Below are 18,512 nucleotides of genomic sequence, written 5' to 3' on the forward strand. Positions count from 1 at the left end.
TTTTAAAAATTAAATAAATAAGAATTGCTCTTAATCTTAAACAAGAATAGTCACTGTTACAATGGAGTAATTCAATCACTATAGGTTAAAACCTAATGAATTGGAAATGTTAGTAATTTTCTTTTTTCCTTAACGGGAAACAAACGTATTGCAAAATGTTAACCTTGCCTATAGAAATAACTTTACAGCTGTACTCTAATAGCTAACTCTGGATCCACTTATTGCCGAAGCTCACTACCAATCTTGGGATTTCCTGAGAATGGAGTGCAACAGAAATATGGAATGGGCAGAACTGCTTGGCTAATCAGCAGCCTCTCTTCATGTGAATCCAGGCTGTGAAATGATTTGCAAAACACCTAAAATTATAAAAAATTAATAGAAATAGAATCTTCTCATTGTGGAATTCAAAAGAAAATAATTGAAAATTCAGGTTATTGAGGAATAAATGGGGATGGCATCGTGAGAATGCATGAGGCTTACCCAGACCAAGTTATTGATTCTCAGGGGTAGGAATTCATTTCGCTGAAGCATGTGTGCCCCTTCCCTTCATTGAACATTTGGTATTAGAGGACCGATATTGTGACATAGTTTTGTTACTCCAGCTTCTGTGAATCCTGCAATCCTGTTTGTGCTTCTTCACTTCTCCTTTGAAGATCCATCTGCAAGTTTTACATATTTTTAACAAATGAATGACACAAGAACTTTACTATCTGCAACAAACTCAGCTGCTGATAAAGCAGAATGGCAGGACAGAGTTCATGTGTTGACCAAGAAGAAGTAGAAAAAGAAGCAAGTCTAAGGGTTTGGAGCTTCCTTCAGAAAACTGTGTTTTTATGTAGGATCCACTAGGCTCCTATGGGTCCCACCAGAATAAGCAATCTCTAGAGAAGGTTCTAACCAAGGGATCAATCAATTTTGAGGTATTGATAGGGCCAATAACTAAGAGATTCTTCTTTTTTTAGAATTTTGAAAAGTTTATGTTGTAATCACGTCACTTTTCTTTCAACCTTATTTAAAGGGTCAAAACTTGTCTCTTTCTCAGGCCCAGTCTGATCACACATTGTTCATTAAGAGGCATGGTTCTTTTCATACTGCTCTTATTGTTTATGTAAATGATATTGCGGTGACTAGTGATGATTAGTAGAAGATTGTTAAGTTAAAATAGTTTCTTAGAGCTAAATTTGAATTAAAGATTTGGGTGCGTTGAGGTACTTCTTGGATTTTGAAGTTGCACGGTCAGATGTAAACATATTTATATCACAAAGGAAAGTATGTTTTATGCCTATTGATGGTAACCATAAAATCTCGACTATAAATGGGGAGTATTTTTTAAAACTAGTTGGTAAATTGTTGCATCTATGCATGACATGGCCAGAAATTGTTTGCTAATCAATGGGCATATGTGAATAGAGGCTTGTACAGATGCTAATTGGGCTAGTTGTGGATGACAAGTAATCTACCTCTAGGTATTGTACTCTTAGCTGGTGGTAATTTAGTTTCTTGGAGTAAGAAACAATCTGTTGTAACTAGATCATCAACGAAAGCAAAATATAGAGCAACAGCCCATGGTGCCCTAGAGCTTGTGTGGCTTAGGTACCTACTTGGAGAGTTTGGTTTTGTTCATGAGAAGCCAACGGTGTTATAATGCAACAACTAGGCAGCAATAGATGTTGTCTACAATCCAATCCAACATGATCGGAGAAAACATATTGAGGCTAAAAGACACTTCATATGACAAAGGGTTGCCTCTGAAGAAGTTTGTCTTCCATTCATTGCCTTTGAAGAGCAGCTAAAGGATGTGTTTACAAAAGGAGTTCCAAAGCCTATGCTACAGCATTATGTAAGGAAGCCGGGCATGATTAATATCTATGCTCAACTTGAGGGGGAGTGTTGAGAAACCTATAGTTTCTTTAGTTTGTTATTGTTTAATGCGCTTAGTTTATTTATTTTATTCTGTTATTGGGGTTGTTGTATTGGGCCAATGTAGCCCATCTTTCTTTTCTTTTGTTGTGGCTAAGTAAGAGTAGTAAGGTCTTTAAACCCTTAATTATAATCTGTTCAATAATAACATGCATTAGAAACCTATAGTTTCTTTGGGGTTTGTTATTGTTTAATGGGCTCAGTTTATTTATTTTATTTTATTCTGTTATTGGGGTTGTCGTATTGGGCCACATAGGCCCATCTTTTCTTTTGTTGTGGCTAAGTAAGAGTAGTAAGGTCTTTATACCCTTAATTGTAATCTGTTCAAATAATAACATGCATTAGGGCAGCTAACAGCCTGGTTTTGGTGCTTTCTCTTCAGCCTTTCAATTGCTTTCTCTTCTCCTCTATTTCCAAACTGAGAATACCGATTTTTCTTCAAATAAATCTTTGATGTTTTTTTCATTTTCCCTGTTTTTTATTTCTGAAAAGAGAGAGAATATTTTTTTGGAGAATCCAATGGGCTTGGTGGCAGTCACTATATTATTTATGTTAGGGTGCCTTAACATGAGATAATCATAGTTTTTAAGGCGCCAAGGCGAGGCTGGGTGTCAGGGGGGCGTCTTGTCACCTAGTCACCTAGGCGAAGAATTTTTTATATAGAAAACATAGATCCTAGGGTAGTTCCCTAGGTACCATAGTCATATTTCCTTAATAATTATTCATAATTTTCATAAGAAAAGTATAGAGTTCATGTTAAATTATAGAAAATCAACATATTTATGAGAAGAAAAAAAACAAAGAAGGAAAAAAAAATTCAAAAAATATAGGGGCTGAACCCTTATTTTTGTTATAGGAAAAGATGAATAGAAAAAGTAGTAGTAGAAAATGTGTTGATTAGACAAAATTTTAAGTTCTTCCTTACTTATTGGTTCAGGTTCTAAAGTCTTTGAGAGTTCAATGCAGAATTTAGCAATTACTTACCAAAAAAAAAAAAAAAAAATACAGCATTTAGCAATGTTTGTATGGATTAAATCCTAACAAATAAGAAATAATAAAAGCAAATTAGTATATAAACACACAAAATGAGTATTTTAGTTTAATAGTGCCTATTTTATAATTATAATGTCAAAAAATAAAGAATAAAAAAGTATTTTACAATACATAGTACAAAACTGCTTGGCGATTAGGTGAGGCGAGCCTCAAAGGGCGCCTTGTCGCCTAGGCACCCGCCAGGGCATCACCTTCACAACTATGGAGGTAATAAGACCAAATTACCCCTGCATCATATATAGGATAGAATTACAATGGAGAAATCCTAGCACCCTCTGTTCAATCTATAAATTGAAAATTTCTGATTGTATCCATGTATTTATTCTTTCTTTTATATACTTGCTCTCCATTTTTCTTCTCTTATCTTCATTAGTTTGATGTCTCTCTCTAATAAAAAAACTATTTATTCTTCCTCATCTTGGGCATTCTTCTAATTTCTTACTGCTGCAATCTATGTTCTGCAACATTGTCATACAGCCAACCATATTCCATATGCCATCATTTATTCTTCATCTTGGTTACATATTCCACTGCATATGGGTCCATCATATTGTAGATGATTCCAAATAGTTGAGATCAAGGTTCAAAAAATCGTTACATATCAGCCCGCATTGGCCAATATGTATCATATCGGGCCCTTCCCGATACGCCCCTACAGGGGTTATATCAGATCAGGGCCTGGTTCAGAGGGTAGCAGGGATTTAAACCGGCCCCTCTGAACCAAAATCGAAAAAGAAAAATAAGTGGAAGTTAAAAAAACGGGCTGATACTGGTCGATACGCCCTGCCGGCATATCGGCCAGTATCGATATTTTGAACTTTGGTTGAGATTGAGTTGAGTTGACTTAATGAATGGAACAACAGTTCTGGTTGGGATATGTCCAAATCATTATCCTATGAAATGATGCAATGCAAAACATAATACATTAGTTATTTCTTGGTCCATTACAAATTTACAAGTTTGCATCATTGGTACATGCAGGAACATGGTTGTGCATCCACAGATCTTGATGTAAAACCTAGAAAGGATGATAATGAGATAATGCATTGGGTCATCAACCCTTCGACTAACTTCAGAATTAAAAGACAGTCTAGAGACTTACAAGTTTGTGCTTCAAATTCAAGATCATCTGTTGTCTCTGATATGCAAAGAACTTCAATGACTGAGACAAGAAAGAAAAGGGATCAAATTTAATTATAGAAACCACAAGTATTTCCATTGCTCATGGTTGTCTGTGTGCACTATACACAAGCAGATACTGAGAAAAAAGCAGCTGCAGATATTGATGTTTACTTACTCCTATTCTTTGCATTTCCAAAGATCGTTGTAGTGCCTCTCTTTTTGTCAAGAAATTATCTGGCACTAATTTCAAGGGGCGCCTGTAGTTTTTCCCACGATAAAGAATAATTGCATGGCCTTTTTTTAACTTCTCAACTGAAACCAATATCCCACCACTCTCTATCTCCAACAGTTTTGCAGTATCCATAACCTGTATAAATGATCTCTGCATTGTTATCACCTTGACAATTTCTCTGTGCTTCCAGTGCTGGTGAAGACCTTCAATTACACCATCAAATACACCACGCCTCCCTGTACAGAAACATTTCTTTTGAAAATCAAAACTAGCAGTTAAGATAAAAAGACCACAGGCTTGAATGCAATTTGCAATATATAAGAAATACCATAGGATTGACTGAAAATATATATGGAAGAAGTATAAGTTGAGTTAAAACTGAGCAGCATTTCATACACCAAAGATCACAAAGACTTCGCTAACTACTAGTAAAGGGATTACAGAGAAGTAGTAGTCAATATATTTCTTTAGATGAACCTTCATCGAAGTTAAATAAATATTTTACCAATAAAAAAACAGTTAAAGAAAGATTTACAACAATGTAATAATAGAGGAGGCGAAGATCTCATCAAGCTCTCATATTTGTGATGAGTTCCAGAATAATACCTTGGAAGAGGAATTGAGGAAGGAGATGGACTTCAGGCATAGAGTTGATAGTGGTGAAGGAGTGAATAAAGAAATTGCAGTTTTAGGCTTTCAGCATTTGTTGCTGATATACTGCAACAGAGATCCAGGAAAATCTAATACAAGTTGGAGCTTCTTCATGGGAGCCTAAACCTCCTCAAATGGAAGAATTACAGAAGAGAGAAGGGAGAGGGAGAGGGAGAGAAGAAAAGAAGAGGAAGAAGAAAGAGATGAGGGAGAGAAATAGAGGTGAGAGATCTGATTTCCTTTTTATGTTATTCAACTAGAAGCAGTTATTTATAGGCTTCTTCACATCAGTTGAGATCACGTCCCTTGCATGATTTGAAGCCTGTGTGAATTGCACCTGGCTGACGTGTCTTCTTAGTGTAAAGATATTTAACAGGATGCTTGTATAGCCAATGGACTCTTGGGCTGGATCTTATCAGTGTCAAAGGAAAAGAAACTAGTATGAACAAAAAAGGCAAAAGATATAGAACTATTCCATCTTCAGTTCATGAAGGGGAGGAGCCTGAAGTGGATGAGGTCATAATGATTGGCAATCAGGAAGAAAATATAGTGCAAGAGAAAGAAGAGGTGAGGAGTACGCAAGATTTTTTTTTTTGGAACTTGAGAAGAGATAGAGAGGCAGGCTGGTATTATCTTGGTCTAAATTGTGAAGGTTTTGTTAAGGACAGGTCAGATGAGTAGGTGAAGCTCTTAGAAAGAACTTGAAAAGGAAAGTCAAAGCTTTCTAGTGTGCAGTGTGCAGTGCCTGTAATTATGCACAGATCATATACATTCAGAACCTATGCAGAAAGAGGCTCAGAAAATGATAGACGTCCATTAATCAACAAAAATGACTGGCTGGAGTTCCCACAAAAGCCTTAAAATACCAGCCCACCCACTCAGAGACCATTCTACCTTAGAAGTGATAACTTTCAAAGGAAGATTTAGCTTCAAAGATTATACAGTCTCGCTCTTTCCAAACAGCCCAGCTAATAGAAAAAGTAAGACAACACCTAAGAAAATCTCCCCTTAGCTGAGAAAAAAACCACCCTGCAAAAGGATAGCGAGTCAGCCATGGTATAAGGGGAACCCATTCACTGATAAGTGAATGGACAATGGATAAGTGGTGGACACACTCTGAAGCCAGCCCATACAACCAGCATGTGCCATCTAAATCCCTGCTGCATCCAGTGTTTCAAAAGTGCAAGGGCCAATTTGAGCCCGAGGCGCAAGGCCCAAGGTGAGGTGCACTCCTTTTTGAAGTAAGGTGCAAAAATACAAAAAAAGTGCTAAAGAACAAAAAAAAAGTCAGAAAATTCAAAAAATGCAAAAAATAAAAAATCTTAAACATAATATTAATAAGAAATATAAACTTGAATTTTAAAATTAATGGTTTAAAAAAGCTATTATTTAAAATTAAAATACATAAACATAACATGTAAAATTTAAAAATAAAATCAAACATATAAAACATTTTCAAGCATGTAAAGCCCACAATCTCTTTTTTTTCCTCAATTGCATTACTTCAAGTAGCTAATGTGATGTAAAACATATTACATTCCTGACTCTATGAGTTGCCTTTGTGCCATGCCCCTCGAGGCAAGACCAAACAAGTCCATGTTAGGGTCTTAAATTCTTAATTCTCACACAAAAAATAATGATTTTATAAGTTTAATTGCCTTTTAAGAAGATGTTTTATTAAGATGAATGAATGAACAACATTAGCAAATAGGGGGTTCTCGAAGCTTTGGTTCCGAGGGTGGAGCCCCCACCTTTTGAAAAAGCATACAATTTTCAAAAGGTGCACACCTGGGCCAAGGCGCAAGGCGCATCGAGCGCACACCTAGGACTTGGACGAGGTGCCTACCCTAAAATGTGCCTCACTTGTGCACCTAGGCATGCGTTTTAAATTACTAGCTGCACCTCACCAAGGCATACACAATCTGAATCTCCCTACCAGCAATCCTCAAAAGAAAGAACCTTGGGTGGAACCTGAGCTTGCCAAATCCAAGACCAAGCAATTGTTTTCATACAGCCCCAACAAAAGCTCTATAACAGGATTTAGTTGAGAAATTACCATCTTTCTCACACACCCACAACCTGGAACCCCTGGTATTGGGATTCACCAGCACATCATAAAGTTTAGCCAACAACTCCACAAACGGGTCTGCTTTCCAGTCATTCAGGTTTCTATGAAATCTGGGAACCCAAACCAGATGCCCATTGATTAATTCCATGCACTCTCAGATGGCCCATCTTTGTTAGAGGCAAGGGCAAAAAGAGAAGGAAAATATCACAACCAATAAGCGGTTGTTCCAATCACCATGCACAATCTTTATCTGAAAGAAGGAGAGAGCTTTTGGGGTATTTGTAATGGATGAATAATTTGTTGTCACTTGTCAGAGGCTGAGGGGTTTTTTTTTTTGTTCTTTTCTCTCACACTGATTCCTTGTCATTTTCTTGTATCCTTTCTCCCTTTAATAAATTTCATTTTTACCATAAATAGGTTCTTTTGCACTTCTTAAAAGGTAATTGGTATACTTCACTAAGAAATCTAGTGAAACCTAGTGACAATTTCAGAAAGAAATACAGTAGGACAACCAAGATTCAGCTAAAACTGCAATGTTGAACCGAATTTAGTATGGAAAAAAATCAACAATGATTATTTGTGGGTAAGAGCGATTTGGCAAGGGACTGTCCCCCTGAAGTGTGGAGAGTAGACCATGTGACTTAGGGCTTGTTCGTTTGCTTGATGTCTGACATCTGAAAGTGCAATAATTACATTAAGAGGTATATTGGCATTGGTGAACTTTTCTTTCCTCTGAACTCTGAATGCAAAGAATGTTGTTCTGAATTCTGAATTCTAAATTCTGAAAATTGTCAAACATCCATATTAACCCTATATATGAGACTTTTTTTTTGTGTTTTGGGGGTATTATTGGAAAACAAAAAGTTGTAAGATTCCTTTTAAGAGATGAGAGATAAGACGAAATGAACACCCATTTTCCTCTTAAAGTTGTAAGATTCCTCTTAAGAGATAAGAGTTAAGAGGAAATGAACTGGCCCTTGCACATTATACATTATATTTATTGCACTTCCTTTTACTAATGTTAGTGATTTAAAAGGCGTGCCTGAGGCTCGCCTAGGTGCACAGGCAAGGCGCATTTTAGAGTAGGCGCCTCGCCCAAGTCCTAGACGCAGCACTTTCAAAAGGTGCACGCCTGGTGCACCTAGGCGTACGCTTGATGTGCCTTGTGCCTTGGCTCAGGTGTGTTTCTGATGCGCCTTGCGCCTTGGCCCAGGTGTGTGCCTTTTGAAAATTGTATGCTTTTTTGCTTCTTTTGAACCTAGCTGCTGGACTGGGGGCTTCGCCCTCAGAGCTAGAGCTCCGAGAACCCCCTATTTGCTAATGTTGTTCATTCATTCATCTTAATAAAATATCTTTTTAAAAGGCAATTAAAATTATAAAATCATTATTTTTTTTGTGTGAGAATTAAGAACATAACCCTAATGTGGACTTGTTTGGGCTTGCCTCAAGGGGCATGGCACAAAGGCAACTCGTACACTCAAGAGTGTAATATGTTTTACATCACATTAGCTACTTAAAGTAATGCAATTGAGGAAAAAAAAGAGGTTGTGGGCTTTACATGCTTGAAAATGTTTTATATGTTTGATTTTTTTTTTAAATTTTCATTTGAATATGCTTTACATGTTATGTTTATATATTTTAATTTTAGATAATAGGTTTTTTAAACCATTAATTTTAAAATTTAAGTTTATATTTCTTATTAATATTATGTTTAATATTTTTATTTTTTGCATTTTTTTGAATTTTCTGACATGTTTTGTTATTTTTGTGCCTTGCTTCAAAAAGGCGCATGCCACACCTTGCACTTCGGGTGAAATTGGCCCTTGTGCTTTTAAAACACTGATTGATGTAAAGTCCTTATATGTTTTTTTTTTTTTATGTTTCTGTTCTGCACCTATAAGGGATTCCATGTAATTGCAAATATTTGGGCCATAAGTTAACAATGAATATGGCACTGAACAGAATTAAATGGCAAAACAGGGTCCATGTAGCCAACCCCATATAGTTGGGACAAGGATTGGATAGCCCATTAGAGGTTTACATGGTATTTTTCTTCTAGTGGTGAATATTCTTCAACCTTGGACTGATAGAATCAGACCACGTTTACATAGTATTTGAGTAACTGGTTAGATCATGGGAATTTCTCTTCTCTACTGAACTGATTGATTTGTATATATGATGGCGATTTGAAGAGAAAACCAAATCTACACATGTAAAACTTGCTCTGTCTCAGACCTAGTTGAGTGGTCAAGTCAATGTATTCAGATAAGAAAACAAGCAAAGGAGATCTGCTCATATGTAACAGATGTTTTGACCAGAATAATCTATTTTTCTTGGCTTCTTTTTGTGAGCTTTGAGGGCTGTTATTTCTGGTCCAACCAGAACCTATCCTTGGAACTTTGAAGGATTTCTTTTTGGATCTTATCATTGAACCTTGTAATCTGGATGATGAATGGGTGAAACCCAAGAGATTTGGTGTAAACGTAATATACTTTTCTGACCCCTATGATCTGATAATGGTTCATCCTATAAGCTTGCGGCATTCCAACCTCCATCTGGGGTGGTATCTTGGAACACTGTGAAGGCATTTTTTTCCCCTGGAAATATGCTCTTTTCAAGTGACTGTCTAAAAGGGTTATGGGAATACATTGATGGGTTTAAATATCTGATTTTCCACTTCGAATACTATGTGGAAGGAAAAGGGTTATGGGAATACATTGATGGGTTTGAAGAGACCAGAATAGACAAATCTAAGAATCTACAGCAATGGAGAATAAACAATGCTAAGATTGTTTCATAGTTGTCAAGGTGATGCCTAGGCAGGAGCCTAGGCTACAAGGAGCCCTTGGAGGTTCGCCTCGCCTAACCGCCAAGCAGTTTTGTACTTTCTATTATAAAATACTTTCTTATTCTTTATATTTTGAGATTATAATTTCAAAATAGATATTATTAAACTAAAATATTCGTTTTGTATGTTAATATACTAATTTCTTTTTATTATTTTCTTATTTGTTAGGGTTTAATCAACACAAACATTTCTAAATGCTGTATTGAACCCTCAAAGACTACAAAACCTGAACCAATAAGTAAAGTAGAACTTAAACTTTTGTCTAATCAACACATTTTTCTTCTCCTATATCTTCTTCTTCTTCTTTTCTTCTTTTCTTTTCTTAAACTTTTTCTTCCATATCTTCTACTTTTTCTTTTCTTCCTTTCCTATAGACCTGTTCATGGGCTGGGTGACCCGACGGGCCAGCCCGGCCCCCCCCGGCCCCCGGACGGGCTTGAACATGTTTATAGGCCCGCGGGCTTAAACTCGGGCCAAAAAGCCCGGCCCACAATAAATTCGAGCCGGGCTCGGGTTTTGTCAAAATAGCCCAACCCGAGCCCGGCCCGGCCCGACCTAAAATTAGACTTAAAATGGGTTATGTGATTATGTCCATTTGAATAAATTTTTTGATTTAAGAATGTAAAACTGTGTTTTAAAACATAAAAGAAAGGGAAAAAAACCATCTTGTAGGCCCATTGTTCATTTAAATAGGAAAAAAAAACCATCTGAATTTTTAATTCTAATTTGAATAGGGAAAATTGTAATTTTTTCTATTAGGTCGGGCTTCGGGCTCGGGCTTGGGCTCGGGCTCGGGCTTCAGGCTTTTTATCAGGGCCGGGCTCGGGCCCAAGTTATAGGCTCGTTGGTCGGGCTGAGCTCGGGCTCAGGCCTAGCGTATTTCCATTAATGATGAGTAAAAGCCCGGCCCGAGCCCGGCCCGGCCCGGCCCATGAACAGGTCTACTTTCCTATAACAAAAATAAGAGTTCAGCCCTTATATTTTTTCAATTTTCTTTTCTTTTTTGTTTTTCTTCTCATGAATATATTGATTTTCTTTACTTTAGCATGAACTTTATACTTTTCTTATGAAAAATATGAATAATTATTAAGGAAATATGGTTATGGTACCTAGGGAACTATCCTAGGATCTATGTTTACCACTTAAAAAAATCCATCGCATAGGCGACTAGGCAACAAGGTTCCCCCCTGCTGCCTAGCCTCATCTTGGTGCCTAGGCGACTAGGCAACAAGGTTCTTAGATCTTGGGATCAATTGATCCTAGCACTTATATTTCCTTGAGGAGATTTTAGTCAGCTCAGAAAATGTAGACCTATCTTGGAAAGGTATATCAGCCAAACCTGGCATGGAATTTAGAACCTGCTTCATAATGATGAAAAGAGAAAAAATTAAAAAAAAAAAGTAGACATGCTATGAAGTCCACTTAAAAAAAAAACAGAAAATCAAATAATTGATCTTTCTGAAACATTTAGACATGAAATTTCTATTTCCAGCCCTTCAACTCTGAGAAAATCCATACATATATAACTAGTAGAAGAACTGTGCGCTTACCAAGTACCAAGAATTTGTCCATCTTCAGGCCTATCTTCCGAAAACATTCTCTCTCCTCTTCAGTTATGATTTCTCTATCTGCAACATGCTCAGAATGTTTCCATGCCAAGTTAAGCTTAGCCAGCTCTTTTGCTGACTTCTTTATCTTCATCTTCAGCTGCATATTAGAAAACAAAAATTTGCACCTCAGCATCGGCAGCTCCTTTTCTGTCATAAAGAGTAGCAGATGATCCTACAAGATAAAGATAACTAATCTTACAATGAAAAGCATGCGCTCTTGTTTTCTTAATTCCTTCTCTAACTTCTCTTTTTCAGCTGCTGTTTTAATGTCAATATCCCTACTTTTATTGTCATTCCATATACATTTTTTTTGAATATCCTGGAACTCTGAAAATGTTCCAATAGCACTGGTGCTTGTAAGAGTCTCATCAAGGATATGAAATGATTCTATTGCTTTGAACCTTGCACCTTCTTCCTGCAGTTGGAATCTGCTAAGCTCCATTTCTCTCTCTACAATCAAATTTGCTACTCCACAAGGAAGAAAGTCCTTGCCTCTGTAAAGTATGATTAAGAACTTGTTCCTTAATATCAGAACTCCTCCTGTGAGATGCTGCACTAGCAAAATCTCTACATCAAGGGCATATGGCTTGACAGGCATAATAGGCATATGAGGTAATGAATAGCTAATACTTTCTTAATTGTCAATGCAAAATGAACTAATCCTATTTAGAGTTACATAATGTTATGTCAATTTAATTTATAGCCTGCACCTCTATGCTAGGAGGTTGTCAAGAAATACAATCTTTGGAATCTAAAAGTTTCTTAAGGAGAAACATTGATAACCTGACAAAAGGTGAAAAAGAAATCATGTGGTAAGCTAGAAAGTGTCTTATTTCAGGAAAGCATGGCATTCTCTAAGCAGGTTATCTTGGTATTACATGTGCAAATTACAGAAAACACTATGCATTCCTTAACCTGTCTTTTCTCACCAGAGGGTTTGCTTTGGGTATTAAAGAATAATGGATTGTTAGTAGGAAATTGATGGAAACATGTTTTGAACCAGGTTATGTCATAATTCTCAACTTCTCTTTTCTTATACAGCCACCAACAGCAACCAAGAAGAAATAGCCCATGGCTGCCAATACTATCAAAAAATAAAATGAGCATTTTAAATAAGTATAAGGAGTTTTTAATCTTTTATATCATGAACAATTAAAATCTTAACTTTTTTATCAGTAACACATCAGTTTGTTGCCCATATGGGTGCAACTTCATTTATTCACCGAAGCTCCAAGAACCCCCTATTTGCTAATGTTGTTCATTCATCCATTCATCCTAATAAAATATATTTTAAGAGATAATTAAAATTATAAAATCACTTTTTTAGGGATTAAGAATTTTAAAACCTTAACATGGACTTGTTTGTTTGGGCTTGCCTCAAGGAGCTTGGTCAGGGGTCCAGGCCCTAGCCACCATGCTTAAAAATCACCAAAATGTGAAAAATAAAGGCACATGCCTGGGTTGAGGCGCAAGGCGCACCAGGGGCACACCTTTTGAAAGTGATGCGCTTGGGACCTAGGTCGCATACCTTAATGTGCACCTCACCTGTGTGCCTAGGTGCACTTTCTAAATAACTGGTTTTGCAATAAATTCTCAATATACAATTAATACTCCAATAGCATTTTCTATGACTTAATGAGTTGTATAGGCATAAATTATAAACCCTAGACCATAACATTCCTCACATAAACAACTTCAAGGTGGTGAGTCATATTTCACAAAAACAGTTTTTATTTAACTCTGTAGTTCATATACAACTTTCATCAAACACATTTGAAATTAAGTTTGGGTCGACCTGTGAGAGAATTGAAGGGAATGGAGTAAATTTGTCCTTTCCAGCAAGAATGGTATTAATACACCTAATCATTAGGCTGCATATGTTAATAGTCAGCAGTACCAGTCAAGCTAATTCAATTCTACATGGCTTATGGAAAATGCATACAATGATTTCAACAGATCAAATGCCAGTGGGACCTACCAAGTCTTGATTTTAACCATATCAACCTACTTCTAAAATCTCCAGAGAACTATAAACTTCTATCTTATCAAACTTGCCTTAAGCTCCCAAGCCATTTGTTCATTGTCTGTATTTGGAATTCCCCACTTAACTGCAATCTTCACTATAATATTTTTCTCCCATAACTTTAAGATGGCAGCAGCCAAGCCTTGAAGTTTTTTGTTTCTCCCTTCAGTAAGATGAGAGTAATCAATAATCTTAAGAACCATGGATTTAAAAGAAAAGGAAGGAAGGAAGGAAAGAAAAAAAGAAAGAAAGAAAGAAGAAAGATAGAAAGAACCACTCCACCTACACCATCCAACTAAACATTTCTATCCCCCAACAATTCCCTAAACCCCAGCCAAAAGAAATAAAGCAAGAAAGAAAATGAAAAGGCCACAGATACAGATATGCAGAGTCATAAGTCAAATGTGAATTACTGCTTAAATGATGTAATGACAAAGAATATTGTCCAGAACTAGGGGTGTGAACAGTGGGAACATATTTGAAAATGAACTGGTCCATCGGTTTTTGAAAAATACCGAACCGAATGAATTGGTTTTGACCAGTTTGGTTTTTCAGTTTTTTATATTTATAATATATATTATGAATATATGCCAAATATTTATAATATAAATATATATAATAACATAAATATATACTGGTCAGTTCGGTTAACCACAGTTTTTTAATAGGTCAACCAAAACTGGACCAAACAACTGAAAATTTGCAATATCAAAAACCAAAACCAAACTGGCTGGTATTGTGGAATTTAGAAATCATGAATTGGGCAAGATAATTACCAAGAGCAAAATGTGTAGGTAAATGACGAGCAAGACTCCTCAAGTAGGTCAATTCATCATCTGTCAGCTTTGATCTCACATTGGGGGGGCACAGCCGAAAAGGAGGCCTAAAATCAGGAACCACTTCTGGTAGTAAGTCTGCATCTACAGGCAGGGGTTTTTGTCTCCACCAGTCAATGAAGCGAGGCCCTAAGCCATCCAATAATCTATCAGCTTCCCTTTCATACAGTGTTCTATTTATTGATTTAAGACCCATATTTTCTTCCACAGAGATACTCTTGAAAGGCCAGCCCTGCTCTGCATACTCAACACCTGTACTTCCAGTGACAGTAATCCTGATTAGTTTTACTTGAAATATGGCAATGCCATCTTCAGGCTTTTCAGGACTAAATTTGTGGAATATAGTCAAGCAACATCAGAAATACCTGAATGTGACTCTTGTGAAGCTTCTGAGGATGATAGATAATTGCTTCCTCTGTAAACAACATGAGTATCTTTCTTACTCCAAACAACCAAGCCTCCAGTCTTAATCTGCTTTGTAACAAAAGAACAGAGTAAGACCCACCAGAAAAATGAGGCCCCAAAAGGTACAAACTATGGCAGAGTAACTGAAGAGGAAGATTCAACTAAGTTTATCCTTCAGTTCACCGAACAAATGATGCTTTTGACAATTAATTCCCAGTTCCTCACATTCTCAAGCGTTGAATAAAACAAGCAGATGAAACAAAGTGTCCCAAAATTTCTACACATCAGAATAGGCATGATAGCCTAAAGTAGATTACAACTAAGCTTGATAGTCTAAAGTAGTAGATTACAACTTGTTCCACATGAAGAAGAGACTAAAATTCTAAGAGCATGAAAGCATACACTTTCCATGCACCGGCCAAAAAAATCAAAAAGTGCTCATCCCACCAAAAATGAAATTGGAAAAAAAAAAAAAAATTGTTGGAACAATAAGCAAAACTTCCAATTGAAACTCATTAATACAAAAGCTGCCTTCTCCAACTTCATCTAATAATACCAAGCTAAATCAAATTACTATCTTAATCCTTTCTTCAGTTCTTCCTTTTGCTTAGAAAACAAAAACTGATATTTCTCTTACCTTCCCCTTTTTCTACTATGGATTTCAAGCTCATACTGAGCTTTATTAGCCTAAATTTCACATAAAAGAAAGCTATATTAAGCTAAAAATAAGCGAACCCACCTCAACAATTTCTCGCGCTCTATCCATATTGCGGCATAATGGGATATCGAAGTTTATCATGGCAAGCTCATTGTTCCTCCAAATCATCTTAATTTCATCTACAACAGCTTGGGTCACCCCTGCTTTTTTCACCTTCACCCATTTTCTCATCTTCGCAGCATCACTCCTCAACCTCTTCAGAACCTCTCCAGGAAGAGTCAATTCCGCCGCAGTGGCCACCTTCTCCTTCTTCATTCTCGGAAAAACAAGTCTCTCCGCCTTCGACCACGGCATTTTCCCACCCGATTTTGATTCCTCTTCATCTTCGCTGCCAACTGGTCCAAGAGGCACTCGGAACGCGAGTTCTTCTTCTGCAAATTTATGAGACTCCACCTCCGAATTGCAATTATGGGTTTCTTGCCTAAGTCTGGTAATGCCTTGCATGATTTTACGCATAGCCTGCTTTCCTCTCCCTCCACTCACCCTATCAGTCAACCACTTATCATTGTTTCCATCATCATCTCTTGATTTGCTGCTGCTTTTCTTTCTAGTCCTAGTTTTAGAGAGGTCCAAGACTTCATTGGCGGGAAGGAGAATGGGACCTTTCATCCAAGGGGCTGTGGGCATTTTAATGGTGGCATCATCTTTTCGCGACGGGGGTTCTGAGAGAAACGCAAAATTAGAACTGGGTGATTGAGAACTGTTGCTGCTGTTGTTGTTTCTGCTGCTGCTAGAAGTGGAGGAGTCGATTGAAGGGGTGTGTGTTTCAGAAGACAGAACTCTGAGGGATTTGAAGGAATCATTCAATTTGGGATTGATATGGTACGATGAAACAAAATTGAGAGCGGAAATGTTAGGATGAGTTGATGATGGGCTCGGATTGTTGGAGAAATGAGAAGTGTTCGATGGAGGAAATGGCGAGAGACACAGAGCAACACTTAAACTTGACATCTAGAGTGGGCTATGGAGATTGCCGATCAAAGAGCTACGTTCATACTTCACGTCCGTTGCTTCTTATCCCATCCCAGCAAATTCCGTTAGCCACACGGTTGCATTTTTTTCTTTGCTGTTCTTCTTTTAAGCCAGTATTTTAGCAATTGTGAGACCATAAAAACCGGACGGTCGGACCATATAACCGGGAATATGTGACCTTTAAATGTCCCGGTTAAAATGACTGTTTTCAATTTTTTTGGTTCGACTATGTTGCCGGGAAGACATGATACCGGAAAAAAATTGCAACTAATCATCCGATCTCAAAAAGTGGTAACCACTCTCTCGTGCTTGTTTCTATGAGTAAGTTTTGGGATTTTCTCTTTCGATTTTTCTAGCGTTTTTTTTTTCTTGCTTTGGTTTTGGTTGCCTAAATTTTCTACGGAAAAGTACGGACAGGCCCAATGCAGATTTCTGAATTCAGATCTATAAACATTCAAAATGTTAAATACCCACATTTTATAAATCATGGTTTTTAAAACCAGACCAGACCAGACGGTTGGACCGGAAAAACTAGGAACCGATCAGGTGACTAGTTTTACTTTCCCCAAAACCAGATTTTTCATAAAAACTGTTGATTTTGGTCAACAAACCACTAACCTGGGCGGTTAACCGTTTGAACCGTTCAAACGGTTTTAATCGGTTTTTATTTTTTTAATTTTGTATTTTTTTGTTAGAATGGGCTGACTGTTAGGTTCAAATGGTTGGACCGTTTGACCCGATAACTGGACCCTTGACCAGTTCGGTCTCGAAAATAAAATTTGGAGAATCCATATAAACAAAATGATTAAAATTAAGTTTAAACATCTTCCTCTCAGCTCCCATGCAATTCCAGGAAATATTGATAGGACTTCCCTACTACAATGGGGGAAAGAAAACTTTGGTGAAGAAACCCCAACTACGGGTAAGACAAAAAACTGAAGCATAGAAAATTGGAAGAATGACGGTTCAATCCAGGGCCAGAATTTATAGGCCTAAAGTACTGCTGGGGTAGGTGCAAACTCGGAATTGATGTTAATTCACTGGCGGACGTTGGTTTATAGCATGGTTTTTAAAACCGACTTGAGAAGGTAAAGTTAACAGAAAGGTTTAAAGGGATAATTAGGGGACTTTACTTCGTATTATTAGGATTGAATGCTCAAGGTCAAACAAGCAGCCATGAATGGCCTCCCATCATTTCATTATTAAATGCACATCACAAACTAAAGAAGCACATGTTAAACATAATATATGCTAAGAAAAACCCCTTAAGCACTTTCATTTTTCTCTCTTTTTTTTTATTTTTCATTATTTTTTAAGCCTTTGATGAACCTTGAGGTGCATCCTATAGATTTGGCTACTTTGTCGAAGAAAAATGTCTAATGCATAAGCTCAACTAGTTAACTAGCGACTTTTGTGAATTCAAGGGATTATTGAGAAAAGAGAAATGATCGAGTGGCCTGTAGTCATTTCCTTGATTAATCAATAGAGCACTAGGATAGGATGGTACCTTTGTTTTGTGTCATATTCGGCATTATTTACAAGGAATTTGTGGCATCCTGGCGGTTTCAATGTTGCCTTATTTTAGACAAAGATGATGACTTTATTATGAATTGGGAGGTCAAAAAGGAAATTTGACTATACTACTATTCATATATCTTTCACTACATCTTCTAAGAGATCCACACCACAAGTTTCCAAAGTTCCTAGTAGAAATGCACACAATCCTCCTTTAAAACATAATCGAACTCTTCACATCAGATCACTTAGTGATTTTCCCTTGAACCTATATACACATCACAGTGATTTTCCCTATAGCATTCACATGTTTTTTTCACCTGCATCTTCCTCTCCTATACGCTCTACCTCCCCTCTTAGATGGACTATTACACCAACTACTTTCTCTTCACCACATAGCTACCCTTATCTAGACACTAATCAATTCTCTACACACCCTTACCATTTCAAACCTTCTAGTTTCTTGCACTCTTAATTTTCTTAGTCTTATTATTTGAACACTTTATTCTACTTTACTAAAACACTTTATTACAAATTCC

The 18,512-nt window shown here is 37.0% G+C and overlaps 1 protein-coding gene across 1 annotated transcript; it reads right to left on the minus strand.

The window, feature by feature from the left end:
• Nucleotides 1-16,541, minus strand: CRS1 (maize chloroplast splicing factor-like protein). The gene is made up of 10 exons (XM_010272508.3): nt 15,508-16,541; nt 14,729-14,834; nt 14,304-14,615; nt 13,560-13,690; nt 11,704-12,054; nt 11,445-11,601; nt 4,271-4,563; nt 4,076-4,135; nt 481-659; nt 1-356 (listed from the first exon to the last, which is right to left on the minus strand). Exons 1-9 carry the CDS (start codon nt 16,435-16,437, stop codon nt 594-596), a joined length of 2,406 nt encoding a protein of 801 aa, XP_010270810.1. The 5' UTR covers nt 16,438-16,541; the 3' UTR covers nt 1-356; nt 481-593.
• Nucleotides 16,542-18,512: the final 1,971 nt, after the last annotated feature.

The sequence above is a fragment of the Nelumbo nucifera genome, chromosome 4 (assembly GCF_055504915.1).
Source record: "Nelumbo nucifera cultivar China Antique chromosome 4, China Antique-T2T, whole genome shotgun sequence".
In the NCBI taxonomy this organism is placed as follows: Eukaryota; Viridiplantae; Streptophyta; class Magnoliopsida; order Proteales; family Nelumbonaceae; genus Nelumbo; species Nelumbo nucifera.

What these genes read in the sequence shown, in the direction of transcription:
- CRS1 (XM_010272508.3), bottom strand. Translation starts at nt 16,437, where the DNA reads ATGTCAAGTTTAAGTGTTGCTCTGTGTCTCTCGCCATTTCCTCCATCG. An exon ending in ACCTACACATTTTGCTCTTG is followed by an intron (nt 13,691 to 14,303) that starts GTAATTATCTTG and finishes ATCTTACTGAAG; the next exon opens with GGAGAAACAAAAAACTTCAA. An exon ending in GGACAAATTCTTGGTACTTG is followed by an intron (nt 4,564 to 11,444) that starts GTAAGCGCACAG and finishes GTTTCTGTACAG; the next exon opens with GGAGGCGTGGTGTATTTGAT.